At 42.6% G+C, this 16326-nt stretch overlaps 1 protein-coding gene across 2 annotated transcripts in view; it reads left to right on the top strand.

Annotated features, from left to right (window-relative positions):
* The first annotated feature begins 5580 nt into the window (after nucleotides 1–5580).
* The window catches only part of CANX (calnexin), a 38502-nt gene continuing 27756 nt past the window's right edge, over nucleotides 5581–16326 (top strand). Inside the window, exons 1-2 of one of the 2 annotated variants that reach the window (XM_081949875.1) lie at nucleotides 5581–5740; nucleotides 15770–15964. In XM_081949875.1, the coding sequence (XP_081806001.1) occupies nucleotides 15773–15964 (192 nt within the window). In that variant the 5' untranslated portion in view covers nucleotides 5581–5740; nucleotides 15770–15772. Of the gene's footprint in view, nucleotides 5741–5817; nucleotides 5836–15769; nucleotides 15965–16326 lie in introns of those variants that run through there. The other variant, XM_081949876.1, reaches the window with a different exon arrangement.

The following is a 16326-nucleotide window of genomic DNA, read 5'->3' on the forward strand; positions in this document are numbered from 1 at the left end:
TCTTGCAGGATGGGCTGGAAAGGGGTCTCTCACCCAACACCATTAGGCGACAGGTGGCGGCCTTGGGGACCATACTTACCTGCTGGGGGGAACAGACCCTTTCACAGCAACCCACGGTCAAGAGCCTCCTGAGGGGGGCCCTAAGGCTGCGACCTCCTGTAGTACACCGGTACCCGACTTGGGAGCTTACCATGGTCCTAGAGGCTCATATCAAGCCGCCATTCGAGCCATTGAGCAAGATTCCACTGCTGGTACTTACCTGGTTTATCTGTTCGGGAGGACCTGTGTAAGTTCTATCAGGATCGGGTAGTCCCCCGTCTTGACCCTACATTTGTTCCAAAAGTGGGCTCCTGGTTTCACTGTGCCCAGGAAATCATGTTACCTGACTTTTGTCCCACTCCAACTCATCATTTAGAGAAAGTTTGGCACAATCTAGATGTGCGCCGAGCACTCAAACTTTACATAGAACGCACATCTACAGTACGATGAATGGAGACACTTTTTGTCTCTTTTCATGCACCATCCCTTGGTCAGAAGGTGTCTGTCGCTTGCATTGGCAGGTGGGTCAAGCGTTGCATTGGGATGGCGTATGAATCGTGAGGAGAGATGGTTCCGATTGGCATCACAGCTCATTCCACAAGAAGCACCACTTCCACCATGGCATGGGCTACTCAAGCCTCCTTAGATGAGATCTGCAGGATTGCGGTGTGGGCATCCCCTTCACCCTTTATTAGGCACTACAAATTAGATAAATTCGCTTCCGCAGATGCGGCCTTCGGTCATAGGGTCTTGCAAGCGGTCAGGGCAGAGGATCACCAGCTAGAACAGTCTGAATCCCATCCTTGAGAGCATTTAGGCTTGGGTATGTCCCATACATGAATGCTATCTCCACCCTTATTGAGAAAGGGTGTTGGTACCTACCTGATACGCCTCTTCTAATAAGGTGGAGATAGCATCCGGGCCCTCCCATCTGGTACTGTTCTAGCTGTCTCTCTATGTTGGGTACAGTTTCATCTTGTTTTGTGGAGTCTATGACCTTTTTGTGCAGTTTTAGAGTTGTTTACTAAAGTTGTTGTTGGATAACACCTCTGAGTCTGTAATTTATTTATTTATTTCCTTCGTCGAAAACTGGGTGGAGCCACTTCAGGAGGAGGTTATAAGGTTATTAATTATATAATTAATTAGTAATCATACTCAGTCCAATCAGAGTACGGACGGTGTCAGTCCATACATGGATGCTATCTCCACCTTATTAGAAGAGGCGTATCAGATAGGTACCAACGCCCTAAATATTATCATACCCCCACCCTTTGGAACATAATTCCCCATTTAATACCATTTGCTTAACTTATATTCTCCCATAAGTACTTATTAAAAATAAGAATTTTCTATCCATATTTATTTATTTGTTTGTTTATGAAGTTTATTTATCCTACCTATCTCTAGCTTGTTTTTTTATTAAAAGCATAAACGATTATCTAAAGACTCTAAATGGAATACAAGACTTAGTCTCAGGTCAATGGTTCCCAGAATGAGAATGACTATTGAAACCTTATGGACCATACCTCTTCTCCCATTTCTGTTATTTCTTCTACCAGTGTTATCGTGATTGCTCATACTAAAAACAATGTTTTTCTCTTTTCAGTAATTGAAAACTGTTTCAGTAACTGAAAATTTCCTTGTCACACTATTCATATCCTTTTCTTTTCCTTGTCTGAGCTCTATTTGAGTATAATAGCAGCATGACAATAATCTAATTATACCATAATTATTTCAGCAAATCATAGGATATTGAAACATGAATAAGAGTAGACTTGTAACAGGTGTACCTTTGGTGTCCTTTGGATCTGTTGAACTATAGCTTAAGAAGGGTCATGATGATGGAAATTCTGGGAGTTATAGTCCACATCTGCATCAGGGTAGAGAAAATTGTCCTGGTCAATAGTTTCTAATTGAGAGAAAGAAAAATAAGTTTGGCCTGGATATGTAGCCATTAGTCTGAATATTCCAGAAACCTGATTGTTTCCTTGATTCTTCTCTTCTTTCCCTTTCTCCAGTATTTTAAGGTTTAAATCATAACATTAACTCTTGGTCTTGGTGATCCTTGGCACAAGTAGAAGAATAGATTCATCTTTCTCGAAGAGTTGCCTCACAAGGAACTTTGATATGATCTATCACAATGAGTTGTAATTTAGTTAGATGGGCCCTCCCTTTCCCCTGTATGATCTTCTGGAAATAAGATTGCACTTTTCTTGATATAATCAGTTACATTGGTTATTAATACTACAGTAGCACATGGAGACAGATTGTAGACAGTACTAGCCATTAAAATGGGCAAACGTTCTTCCTGTTCTGAGAAAGCTATGCTCACCCGATAGCTCACCAGATAGCTTTGTTGTAGCTATCCAGGTTCTTGTTTCAGCTAAAACCTCAGGCATAAACAGGTTTGACAGTAGAGATAAACTATTCCTTTTGAGTGTATTCACATACATATATACACTCTCACTGAAATTATGCCTCACATCATATTGTTAACTTATCTAATGTCACCATGTGACTTGCAATGTCTCACAATTGCTGTTTCTGTTTTATCCAATCATGTTTTTGCATGCAATAAATACTTAAATGAAGATGGTTTTGTTTTATGACTGTCAAATGACATTTCAGTGTTTAGCTGGCAACACTAATTGATATTAATTAACCCACTACATACAATTAGTATTGTGCAAGTTGATACAAGTTTCATGTATTAAGTGCACATACCAAATGGCCTATTAACAAATAACATGCTTAGAAGTTAAACAATTTTACCTCCTATTTCATCTTCTTCCCCCCCCCCAAATGACTTTTATTTAGACTTTTGAAGTCATTGATATAAACTGCTCATGTATACTTTATTGAACCTCAATGTACTACATTAATACAATTACCTGGTTTCACACAGCACACTGCAAAATTAAACAATACACTTTAGTCAAGTATATTGGATCAGCCAAGTCTTACAGTACAGTAGTAACTTTTATACAGGCACCACTATTCAAAATATGTTCAGAATTTACTGTTCAGAATTGCAGTACAGGAATGACAATTATACTAAAACTTAAATATGTATAAAATAAGTGCAGTCACTAATTGCAAATTCTGCTGATGATTGCACAATTCACAGTAGTTTATCTAGGCTTTCAAAGAGAGATCTAATTCAACTGTCATTTGTAAATTACTAATTCTGAAATATATAATTAGGAATATAATTGTGAAATAAAGATACACATTTTGCCTGTTAATGCTATTAAAATTGTTTTTGGCAGTAAGACAAGTCTAGCAAGTTGAAAAATAATCAAATATCATTTTGCAATACATAATAAGATAAATTTGTTTTGAAGTCCAGTGACATATCCAGATATATCTATATAGGTTTTTAGTAACAATTCAGAGGGGTTTTCCATTGCTTTATTTCATACTTTTCTTTTTAACAGTTAGTACTGAACTTCCCATATTCTCTCTCTTTCAAATAACCAGATAATGCCTAGCTTTGTAGTTTAAGTGCTGCCATCTAGCAGATCATGACATAATGCAGTACCAAATATGAAAAGCCAGAATGCCCAGTGAAATAAAGACAGTGCATTGGGACTGTCAAGTGAAAAAATAGATTAATTATTATTAATCCAGTTTAGAATATTATGAACAAAAATATACAATAAAAAAGTAACATCCCATCTACCTGGGTAACAAGTCAATTCATTTTTCTATTCTGCATTTTATTTAACATTTTGCATAACATATATAATTATGTAACATAACCAAATAGTTGTGTAGTAACATAACATCTGTAGTTATGAAAACCTTTGAAAGGTTAATGCTGGCCCACCTGAAAATCATTACAGATCATCATTCCAGAAATTCTTCTCTCCAAACTGACTCACCTATCTGTGCCTGAATACACTTCTAGGTGGATTATGAGCTTTCTATCTTAGAAATCTGAGCCAGTCTAAATAAGACACATACAGGGTCTATAAAATTATGAAAAATTAGAAAATATTAAAACAGGAAGCCTATATAAAAGTCTAAGAATCTAAAAGGGTAGTAGCATTAGTTAGGTATAGGGGAGCATAAAGGGGAAGACTATATCAAATTAAATACTTTAATTTAATAATATGTTGTAGAGATAGATGTCATATAAAGGTTACGTAGAGGCCGTGTGCAGCAAACTGCCATGCCTCAGTAACTGTTTATCTCAAATGTCTATGAGTTCACCTAATTAGCACCACCAGGAGCCATCAAGATATGTGCGACTCTACCCTGGCTGGGATGTTCTTAAAGATTGACAAGGAGAATAAGCCAATAACAATGCTGTTGCTATATACTCTTTGCTGCTTGTTAAAAACTGTATAAAAAGCAATAAACTCTGTGAAGGCGGGGAGACATTTTGGATACCCTGCTATGACTGTTTTCTGAATCCATCATATGTGAACTAGTTGCTTAAGTCTTATTCATGCACAGGTCATCATTCAATAAACGTCGAACACTGCAGCACAGAATTTGACATTCTTAAACACAACAAAAATAAAAATACAGGAAAAACAAAAATATTGTTATGTTATCAAAAAGTCTGGAATAAATAATAATCACTTAAAAAAAAAGAAAATTGGCAAGATGCCCTTCCCTCACTCTAACCCAACGCCTGGGAATAAGGGGACCTGGAATGTGCCCAATTCTCTCAATTCATATTGGTTGAGTGATAGGTGGGTGATAGGTAGTCCCTTAGATAATCAGGATTTATGCCACAAAGAGCTTCATATGTAATAATCAGCAGCTTGAATTGCATTCTGGAAGCCTGCTGGCAACAACACATCTCACAGAGCAGAAGTACAACAAGGACATGCTTTGTGTAAGCACCCAATCATGGACTCTGGGCTTATATCTCATAAAGAAATAAAATGTAAAACTACATAACAAGACTATTCTGCCGTCTTCTGTGAAGAGTTCCATGTTTTCTATAAGAACATTGAAAGCTGTTCATTTTAAAATCGTTTTCTAAGTATATGTCTAACTATGATGGTGATGATTTTGGTACTCTTATTGGAGTGACCGCATATTTTCTCCAGGATGATGTTTTCAACCAGTTCCTTCGGATTTTCCAATAACGTACTCTTCATCGCTGTAACTGAATCAACCCATTTGGCTATTAATCATCCTGTTTTTCCTTCTTTTTTTCCTCATAATGTGTGAAAAATATTTAATTTGAGCCTGTCTAAGTAATATCTAACTGTCGGGGTAAAGTTATACAGTAGATGATGAAATAATTAAGAAGGACTCGGCTTGCGGGTTGAAACTAAAAGTAACCGTCTAAGGAGTTTCATGTCACTTTAATAATGAATCGGAACTCCTCATTCAAACATCCCCTTCTCTGACCGACTGCCAATCCGGGGCCACTTCCTCTATCATAACTCTCCAATCGAAGCGCTCCACGAAGGTAGCGTCGTGGGGACGTAGCTTCAGGACAGACCAAAGATAAGTGACAGCTCGGGCTGGCCAATGGAATCCAGGAGCGATCCTATGGGCGGGGCTTCCGTGCCCCTCTGAATCAATGGGGTAAGGAGTCTCTCAGCCTTAGAGGCGGGGTTTGTGTTAGGGAGAGAAGAGGCGAGTGGGTAGCGGCGGCAGCGCTCTGGAAAGCGACCACGTGATACAAGGCACTCGGGCCGCCTGGAGTTCTTTGCCCGGTGGGAGCGCGGTTAAGGTGAGTTGGGGCTCGCCCGTCTCTGTCAGGAGCCAGAGGGGAGTCCCCCTCGTAGAACCTCGGGCTCCTGCTGCTCTCTGTCGTGTGTGGAGTGGGTGAGTGAGGGGTGGGGGGCTGGGATTTGGAGCGGCCAAGGCGGGCATCTTGGTTGACGGAGGGCGACGGGTAGAAAAAGAGCCCTGAGGCGGCGAGTCGAGAACTCCTGGAGGGATTCCGAGACTTTGGGGGTGGGGAGTCTGAGAACGGGGGCGAAGGCCTAAGGCGGCAGGCGATTGCCGCCTTTGCTCCCGGTGAGGCCTAAGCGGAGGAATTGAATGAGGAGAGTCATCCCCGTCGCTTCTCTTCTTTTTTCTTCTTCTTTTGGCTCGGCCCAGAAGGAACGGAGGGTTTGTGGGTGCGACGCTCAGGCCTCGTGGAGGAGTTGGGTGGAAGGTGCCCGAGGCTGGCCCATTAGTCCTCGGTCCTGTGGGGCAGGTGTGACTGCTGGGTGGAGGGCCACATGCGTGTTAAATGACTTAGCATTTTTAGTCGTGGGTGTTACGAATAGCCGGCCGTTAAGGGCGAGGAGGTTTCGCCGCAGGACGAAGGACCCCGTAAAGCGGTATGGGCAGAGAGTGGACCCTAAAGTAGGGAGAAGATCCGGACACGGATAGCCGTGAAGTGTAGGTAACATTTTCCCTCATGTTAAAAAAAAAGCCCTCCAGAGCCGTTGGAGTCTGAAAATACGCGTGACTTTTATATGGAAGTTTGCTCTGTCATGAGGTGAAAAGGAGGAGAATGGGTGAATTTGGCCCAGGGCCCCTTCGCTAAGGCGTGCGCAGTGGACGGGAGCATTTGAGTGAATGAAGCGGAACACGGATGTTGTATTTTCATGGGATCTTTTATTGTGAAAATCGTATACTGTGACATTAGTATTGATACCAGTATCTGCATCAAAAGTGGGTTCCCTGCCTGTGGAGCTCTGAGAAAAGTGGAAAGAAATACGTATTTTATTCCTATTTGAGATGAATTGGCCTTTTGCCAGTTAGGACTTAATACATAAACACATAATGTTCAGATGATATGGGTAAATTAAATTTTGGATTTGTGTTCCAGAGAATCTAGAGGGAGAGAAAAACTGATTTAAATCAAATCCATCCTACTGTCACCTGAAAAACCAATATGATAAGATAGAAGGATAAGGGCATCTGCTCAATTTGAATTGATTTTATAATTTTAAAAATCTAAACGAGTTGGATGTGGAGCTGTGGTCTAATTTAAAAAATAAGCTAACGTAATCACAGTTTGAGCATGAAGAAATCTAACTTTTGTGTGTGAGTAGAATGATTCGGCAGGTTGAAGGTTAACTTGTGAATGCAGGATATAGGTGGTGTAATGAGCTAACAAACCTTGAACTTCAAAAGGATAATGGTCAAAAGAATGAGGAAATATCTCTGAATTTGAAAGTAGCAGTTTATTTAAAATCTGCAAGTCAGGCATATAGCCTTCCATAATTTAATTTGTCATTTTCCTTGTGTTTGTCTCAAGTTATAAACACCTTTTAACATCAAAAGTGATGTTTGAGTGTTGTAAAAACTCTTACAGAAATAAAAATACAAGTGTATTAAGTGGAACAATATTAAGGCATAATTCCCAAATGTCTGTAAAACAGACTGCAGAAGAAATCTAGTGTTCATAGTGGACTAAGTAATTCTATACCATTCTCAACTAAAGGAATAATGTAATGTTTTCAAAACAGTATTCTAGTTCTTAGTGGAAAAACACTGAATTGGAAACGACAATTCAGTATATATGAAATATCTATGTTGTCTTAAATGTGATTAATGGTTTTTTAATTTGGCAAAAGATTTTGTAACTACCGTACTGGATATTGTGTTCTAAAATTACAGAATAGTTTACAGGCATTCCTGTTCATGTTGAAATTTTTTTTGTTCATATTTCATTGTGATTTAATGCAATTTTTAATTTTATTACATGAGTAAATGATTTTAACAAAACAGACTATCGTGATATGTACGCATGTCAGTCAAATAATTTAAAAACGTACGTACTTGCCTTGCTTGATAAGTATTTTGAATATAGACAAATGTGTGTTCTAGCAGGTGTTTGGCCCCTAGATTAGGTAAAAATGCCATACTTATATACTGTACTTTTCGGACTATAAGATGCACTCCCCCCTCCCAAAAAGTGGGTGGAAATGTCTGTGCGTTTCATAGAGCAAATATTGGGGGGGGGAGAGAAGGGAGGTTGGTGTGGTGCCAATCAGCTGTTCTAGGTGGTAGCAATTGCTTCTGTGGTGAATGGACCATAGAGGCAGATTTTTTCCCTTTATTTCCTCCCCTAAAGCTAATATGCATCTTATACTCAAAAAATATGGGTATATATTTTAATAGGTGGAGTTTGTACTTTCTTGTACCCTGTTCAGAGTCCATGATATATAAATATTTAAAAGAAAATATGTAGCAAAATGAACATTTTGTTTATTGGTTAAATGCACAACTTGGGGGGGGGGGCACTTACATCTTTGAACTTTTTCAAAATATAATTTTCAGGTACCTGTACTTAGTAAACATTTAATCACTAAATATGATTTTTCATACAAAGGAAGGGTTAAAAAGTAACAAAAACCAGTAAGTGAAGGGACTTTTGCATTACCTCAATCTGTTATTTAGAACAACTCTTGATCATATCAAAGGTTCTTATGAGTAAGCTACTACTTGCTTCCTTGGCAGCCCCAGGAAAGTGCTATCTGAGTTTGTGCAGATAAAGACAGTCTTCAGAGGAGTTGCGTAGGTTTTCCAAAGGATTTAGATACCTTACGTCAATGCTTTAAGAAGAAATATCGTATTTTACGGAGTATAAGTTTTGAATACCCAGGTTTTGAAGAGGCAATTTTTTTTAAAAAATAGATAAGTAGGTAGGTAGAGGGATAGAGAGAGAAATAGAGAGAGAGAAATACAGTAGATAGGTACGGAGAGGGAGAGAGTAGGTAGGTTGGTAGGTAGAGGGATAGAGAGAAAAATAGAGAGAGAAATACAGTAGATAGGTGGGGGGAGAGAGAGAAATACAGTAGGTAGGGAGAGAGAGTGTGTAGAGAGGTAGGTAGGTAGAGGGAGAGAGAGAAATGCAGTAGGTAGGGGGAGAGGGGGTGGTAGGTAGATTGGTAGGTAGAGGGTTAGAGAAAGAAAAATAGAGAGAAATACAGTAGATAGGTAGCGGGGAGAGAGAGAGTAGGTAGGTAGGTATATAGTTAGATAGAGGGGGAGAGTAGGTAGGGAGGGAGAGAGAGAGTAGGTAGGTAGATATATGTTTCCAGCTGTATATTTATTCATGTGCTGGAGAAGGAAATCACTGACAACCTGTAGCACCTAAAACTTTGTTTCTGCTGGCCCAGCACTTGACCAATGTAATTATCATCAACCACACTAACTAATGGCCCGTTTTTTGCTAAAACAGGCCCGATTTTTTTTCCAAAAAAAGAGGCATGACTAGCGGGGGGGGGGGGGGCTTGCAGAGTGCTCCTGAGGGGGTCAGAAAAGAGCAAAAAACCGTCCATTTTTAATGAAAAGGCCCATTTTTTTTTTTGCCAAAAAAATTCAATGCATAGGGCTGGGAGGGCAAAAAGGGCCCATTTTTCACTCATTTCTGCCCTCTCCAGCCCCCAGGAGATCTCTGAAAGCCTCCATAAGGCTATGCATGGCCATTTTAGTATAGGGGGCATGACTTCAGGAGGCAAAAAATGCTGTATTCGGTGTATAAGACGCACCCAGATTTTCAGCCTCTTTTTAGAGGAAAAATGGTGCGTCTTATACTCTGAAAAATACAGTGCTTTTTATGCTAAAAGACTCTACAAAGCACTTTTCAAATGATTTCCAAGGGCCCTATTAGGTGATATTTGGTGGGTTTCTCACTTGTTTGGGTAGTAGAGTTTGAATGTACTGGTAGCTAAATAACAGGACTGTGCAACACTTCAGTTTGGAAGGCACAAAACTGCTTTTGAAGATATGGTGGACATGAACATATTTCTTTGCAGCTGCTTAAATTAAGACTTGGAGCCACCAGAGAAAGATGGTCTGTTATTAAAGAGTTTCACATAGGCATTATGTTGAAACCTCTGCACAAATTAATGCATTTAGTTTTCTAGTCCAAAGTGCAGCATAGCTGTGCTAAATTTAAACGCCAAGGGACCCTCATCTAATCTCATTTCACTTTAATTGTTTACCTTCTGAATTTCAATAACAAATGTGATCTTAAAAGTGGAAAATGTTTAATTATTTAAATATGCTGATACAACAATATAATCCTTTACTTTTTTTAAAAAAAAAATCATTTTACCCCTTAGTGAAAATTTCTAGTATTGCAATTTACAGCTAGTTCTCTGGTTACAAGGACAGTTGGAACAGCAATCTGTCGCTAAGTGATGCAGTTGTAAAACATAACATCACATGATTGCATTGCTACCGATAACAGTCCCAGTTAACATTGTAACCATAGGACTGCTTGGATCATTAAGCGGAAAGCGGAAAGTCCCAGTCAAGGAGTGCAGGGTGTGTGTGGTGCTGCAGGCTTTTACCATGGGTTAGTGCTGTAGAGTGCTGGTGAGTGCTATGGAATGCAGGAGGGCCAAGGGCAGAGGTTGCTACAAATGGAGGCAGACTGCAGGCAGTGTTTGCTATGTAATACAAGGTCCCTGGGATGTCTTATGGGGCTACTTCAGGAGTCACTTGTAACCTTCCCGTCTGATGTCCCCATTGAATTTGTTTGTGGTAAGTTGTCAGGGAAGGTCACAAATGGCAATCATGTGACCAGGGTATGGTGCTACTGTTGTGATTTATTTGCCAAGTACCCCGATAACATGACCACAGGGATCTGCAATGGCTGGAACTTTGAGGAGCGGTCATAAGCTATGCTCATTCAGTGCCATCATTACTTGAACACTCGTTGAACAAATGTTCATAAACTAAGGGACTATCTGTATATGAAAGATAGTCATGAACTCAATTTCAACAAGAGTTCTTACTGTTCTTCAGTCATGCCAAAGTAGTTTCTATTCTCCTTTTTACTTACAGTATCCATAACACAACATTACTCCAAGCATTAAAAATGTGCATAATATTTCTGTAAAGTGTCTCAAAATAGGCAGGTTTTGTCATCCTTTCAGTAGCTTTGATCTTTTAACATTTAACACTGATAATTAGGTGATAAATTGAAAAGATACTTCGCTGCTTGGTAAAATTCTATTTACAAGTTGCTAAAAAGAGCATTACGTATTTTTTAAAAATGGTTTGTACAGTTGGATCTCTAAAGGAAGATAGTTTAAAAGACAAAAATGGCAATAATGTAAAACTAAGCACCTTTTAAATTTGTATTCATTTTAAAAAAATTAAAGAATAAAAATGGCAGATAAAAGAAAAAGTGAGAAAGGGTATAGTGTATGGAAAAATGAGTAAATAATCAAAGTTTAGAGTTACCGTAAAATTTAAAATTTTGACAGAAAAGATGACATTGCTGGACATAAGGCAGGAACTTCTCTTTGTATGATATAATTGGTAACTTTCCTGAACCCAGTAATGTTTGTACCTAAATTATATTATGATTTAAAGTATAGTAGCCAATTGAGTGATCTATAACATCTGTGGCTGTATATTTTCAATCTTTCATATCTAATTGTTTCCTTAAATTGTTTCCTTAAGCAAATGTAAGATAAGAAGGTAGAAATTTCTGAAAAAATTGAATACTATTAATATTTCTTTCCATTGTTAACCTAGTGCCATGATGGCGAACCTATGGTACGCATGACACAGGTGGCACGCAGAGCCATTTGTCAGGGCTGTTTTTCGCTCTCCGGAGGCTTCCCTGAAGCTTGCAAAGTGCGAAAAACCAGCCCTACAGGCAAACCGGAAGTTCGGGAACACATTTCTGGTTTGCTCGTAGGACTGTTTTTTGCCCTTCGGAGCCTTCAGGGAAGCTTCCTGAAGGCTCCGGAAGTCGAAAATTGGCCCTGTGGACAAACTGGAAGTCACTTCCGGTTTGCTCATAGGGCCGGTTTTTGCCCTCCAGAAAGTTTCTGGAGCCTGGGGAAGATGGAAAAACCGCAGCAAAAATGGGGGAGGGGTGTTTAATAATAATAATAATAAATATTTATTTCTTAGCCGCACCCTCTCCCGAAGGACTCGGGGCGGCGTACAATAAAACATAGGAAATAAATATATAAACAAACATACATATAACAAAAACGTATACCAAGACATATACATATACAAGGAGGAGGTGAGCTGATGAATAAAAAACAATTAAAAACACAATGTTTAAAAACCCCTAAATAATTTAATACAATTAAAATACCCCAAATAAAAAACCCGTCAGGAGCGATATAGTTGGATCAAAGTTGAGCCAGGCCAGCTACTTGAAACAGGTGGGTCTTAAGCTTTACACGAAAGGAGCGGAGGTCAGAGGTATTCCTAATATCCGGGGGGAGGTCATTCCACAGGGCTGGGCCCGCCACAGAGAAGGCTCTACTCCTAGGCGCCGCCCCCCGGCACTGCCTGGTGGACGGCACCTGGAGGAGACCCTCTCTGTGCAAGCGGATTGGTCGCAGGGATGTATGGGGCAGAATACGATCCCGCAAGTAACTAGGTCCTGAGCCATGGAGCGCTTTGAAGATCGTTATCAAAACCTTGAAACGCACCCAATAGACCACAGGAAGCCAGTGCAGCTCGCGCAGGAACGGTGTCACGTGGGAGTACCTAGTACTCCCCATAATTACCTGCGCGGCTGCGTTCTGGACCAACTGTAGCCTCCGGGTGCATTTCAAGGGAAGCCCCATGTAGAGAGCGTTACAGTAGTCCAAGCGAGGCGTCACCAGCGCATGAGTGACCGTGCGTAAGGCGTCCCGGTCCAGTAGGGGGTGCAATTGGCGCACCAGGCGAACCTGGTGGAACGCCCCCCTTGCCACGCCAAGCGAGGCGTCACCAGCGCATGAGTGACCGTGCGTAAGGCGTCCCGGTCCAGTAGGGGGTGCAATTGGCGCACCAGGCGAACCTGGTGGAACGCCCCCCTTGCCACGGCTGTCACATGGTCATCCATGGACAGCCGGGCATCCAGGAGGACGCCCAAATTGCGCACCCGCTCCACGGGGGCGAGTTGGATGCCCCCGATGGCCAATGATGGAATTAATTGGCTGAACCGGGGAGCTGGTACCCACAGCCACTCCGTCTTGGAGGGGTTGAGTTTGAGTCGGTTGCCATCCATCCAGACCCGTACGGCTTCCACACACCGGGACATCACTTCGACGGCCTCATTGGGGTGGTTCGGGGTGGAAAAGTACAGCTGAGTATCATCAGCGTACAGATGATATCCCACCCCGAAACCACGGATGATCTCACCCAGCGGCTTCATATATGTGTTAAACAGGAGTGGCGAGAGGACCGACCCTTGTGGCACCCCACAAGTAAGGGGGCGTAGGGTCGACCTCTCCTCCCCTGCCAACACACGCTGCGTCCGGCCAGAAAGGTAGGAGCCGAACCACCGCAAAACGGTGCCCCGGACCCCCAACCCCTCCAGCCGGCGCAGCAGGATACCATGGTCGATGGTATCAAAAGCCGCCAAGAGGTCTAATAGGACCAGGATAGAGGAGCAACCTCTATCTCTGGCCCTCCAGAGATCATCCACCAACGCGACCAAGGCCGTCTCCGTGCTGTGACCGGGGCGGAAGCCGGACTGGCGCGGGTCTAGATAATCATTTTCCTCCAGATGTCGTGGAAACTGGTAAGCCACCACACTCTCTACAACCTTCGCCAAAAAGGGAAGGTTGGAGACAGGACGATAATTGGCCAGCTCCAGAGGGTCCAGGGAAGGCTTCTTGAGCAAGGGTCTCACCACCGCCTCTTTCAAGGCGGCCGGGAGAGACCCCTCGCTCAACGAAGCGTTCACTAGGCCCAGGAGCCAGTCTCGTGTAACCTCCCAGGATGCCAGTACAAGCCAGGAGGGGCACAGGTCCAATAAACATGTGGTGGGTCGCAGTCGTCCACGCATTCTGTCCAAATCCTCGATGGCAACCAAGTCAAACTCCTCCCAGGTCGATTCCTCAAGACTCACCACGGACGTCTCCATTGAACCACTGACAGGGACCCAATCCTTCCGGATTTGAGCGATTTTATCCTGCAGATATTTCCCAAATTCCTCTGCTCTGCCCTGTAAAGGGGCCTCCCGCGGCCTCTGAAACAAGAGGGAGCGGGACACCCGAAACAGGGCGGTTCTCTGCGGATGCAATGAGAGTGGCACAATATTGGCGTTTGGCCACTCTCAATGCCACAAGGTACGTCCTTAAATGGGCTCGTGCCTGTGTTCAATCAAATTCGGAACGGGAGGATCTCCAACGACTCTCTAGGCGTCTCTTGCGGCATTTCATCACCCTTAGCTCCTCGGTAAACCAAGGTGCCAGGGTGGATCGTTGCCGCCGGAGAGGCCGCAAAGGCGCCACCCGGTTCAAGGCCCCGGTAGTCGCATTATTCCACGCGACCACCAGGTCCTCTACCCGGGGGCGGGTCAGGGTTACAGGTGGTGGCCCAAGCTCCGTCTGGAACCTATCCGGTTCCATCAGGCGCCTGGGGCGGAACCATCTAATGCTTTCCAGTTCCGCCTCCCCGCAGCGGGAGGTAGCACCAGGGAAGTCAAGACGAAGGAGTGAGTGATCTGACCATGACAGGGGAGTGATGGTTAAATCCCCTCCTCCCAGATCACTCAACCACTGGCCAGAGACAAAAACAAGGTCCAGGGTGTGACCTCCCTCGTGTGTCGGGCCCTGAATCAATTGGGTCAGGTCCATGGCTGTCATGGAAGCCATGAACCCCCGAACCCCCTCTGATGCTTCTCCCATCGATGGTAGGTTAAAATCCCCCATCACTAAAAGTTTGGGGGTCTCAACCGCCACCGATGCGATCAGCTCGAGGAGTTCAGGCGGGGCCGCTGATGTATAGCGAGGAGCCAGGTATACTATCAGCAGGCCCAACTGTCTCCCAGGGCCCCATTTCACAACAAGGGATTCACATCCGGACGTCTGTGGCACAGTAGACTCCCTCGGCTCTAAATCCTCCCGAATAATTGCTGCCACCCCACCACCCCTTCCCTGGGCCCTAGGCTGGTGAAATGCTCGGTAGCCTGGTGGGCACATTTCCACGAGGGGTAAACCTCCCTCGTGGCCCAACCAGGTCTCCGTTATTCCCGTGAGGTCCGGCTCCCCCTCCGCAATTAGGTCATGAATGAGGGGGGCCTTATTAACAACGGACCTCGCATTGCATAACAACAGCCTCAGGCCCTGGGTCTGCAACTCCTGACCACCTAGAACGCGGGGGTTGGTACAAGCGACCGGGTGTAACCAGCATCCACGGTCTCCCAACCGACTACGAGTTCTTCTGTCCTCGCATCTGCCCCTCCCTACGACCGTTGGAATCAAAGAGCCCTGTATAGGAATGATATCCTCCCCCTCCTCCTCCCTTCCACTCCTTCCGCTCGCGACCACACCTAGTGACCTGGCTCTGTCATCGCTCCTGACCTCCTCCCACCCCCCAACCCGATTAGTTTGTTGCTAATCGCGTGCGTGCACATGCACGCATAGCATTATGGGTATGGCACGCCGGTGCACAACCCCCCAGTGCTCCCCCCGCTTTTGGCAAGCAGCCAAAAAAGGTTTACCATCACTGACCTAGTGTCTTGGGAGAAATAAATGTATTAACATTTATTTTAAAGTTTCCTATTTTTCTTACACTCAAATGTTATCAATCCTTGTCTACAAAGAATGATTACCATGGACAACATAATATGAAATATCTGTGTCACATCTAATTTGGTGTGTGAATTCTTTGTTATAATAATTAAGATTAAAGTAATTTATTGTATCCAGCCACGATGCATGCTTGTATTTGTAAAGGTTGGGTTTAGGATTAAATAAGACAAGCAAAAGGTCATACTCTTGGCAGTTAAATTACATTTTATTGATAAATTTAACACTCTCTCCTCTCTTTTTCATAGACCATGAAGCGAAAGTGCTTGCTATTTGCATTGTTGCTAATAGCTGGAATATCCAGTGTCCTGGCACATGATGGTCATGATCACGATCACGATCATGATGATGAAGATGTAATAGATATAGAAGATGATTTGGATAATGGTGCTGAAGAAGTAGAAGAATTAAAGCATGAAGCCAGTGCTCCTCCATTACCTAAGGTTTGATTAAATTTTTTTCCAGTTACAAAAATGAGCAAAAGCTACAAAAAGAAAACCCAGCTTTGTCTTGTAAAATTGGAATTATGCTTGCATTTTTTAGTATTTTATATAAGATTTCATGAAAGATTAGGAAACAACATGCATAATTTGAGAATTTTCCAAGCAATCAAATCACACAACTTTGGGTGCTTTCACAGGATGTTGTACAAGTTCTTTTGTGTGATTGCATTATAGCATCTATTCTTAAAAAGAAGATCTCTAATGCCTATTTTCAAACCAAAGGAACATCAGTATTCCATTATTATTCAAAAGATAGGAGAAATTTCCTTTTGAATCATACATTTAAAGATTGAAGTGTGTGT

This window comes from Natrix helvetica, assembly GCF_964273705.1.
Source record: "Natrix helvetica genome assembly, chromosome: 1".
Classification (NCBI taxonomy): Eukaryota; Metazoa; Chordata; class Lepidosauria; order Squamata; family Natricidae; genus Natrix; species Natrix helvetica.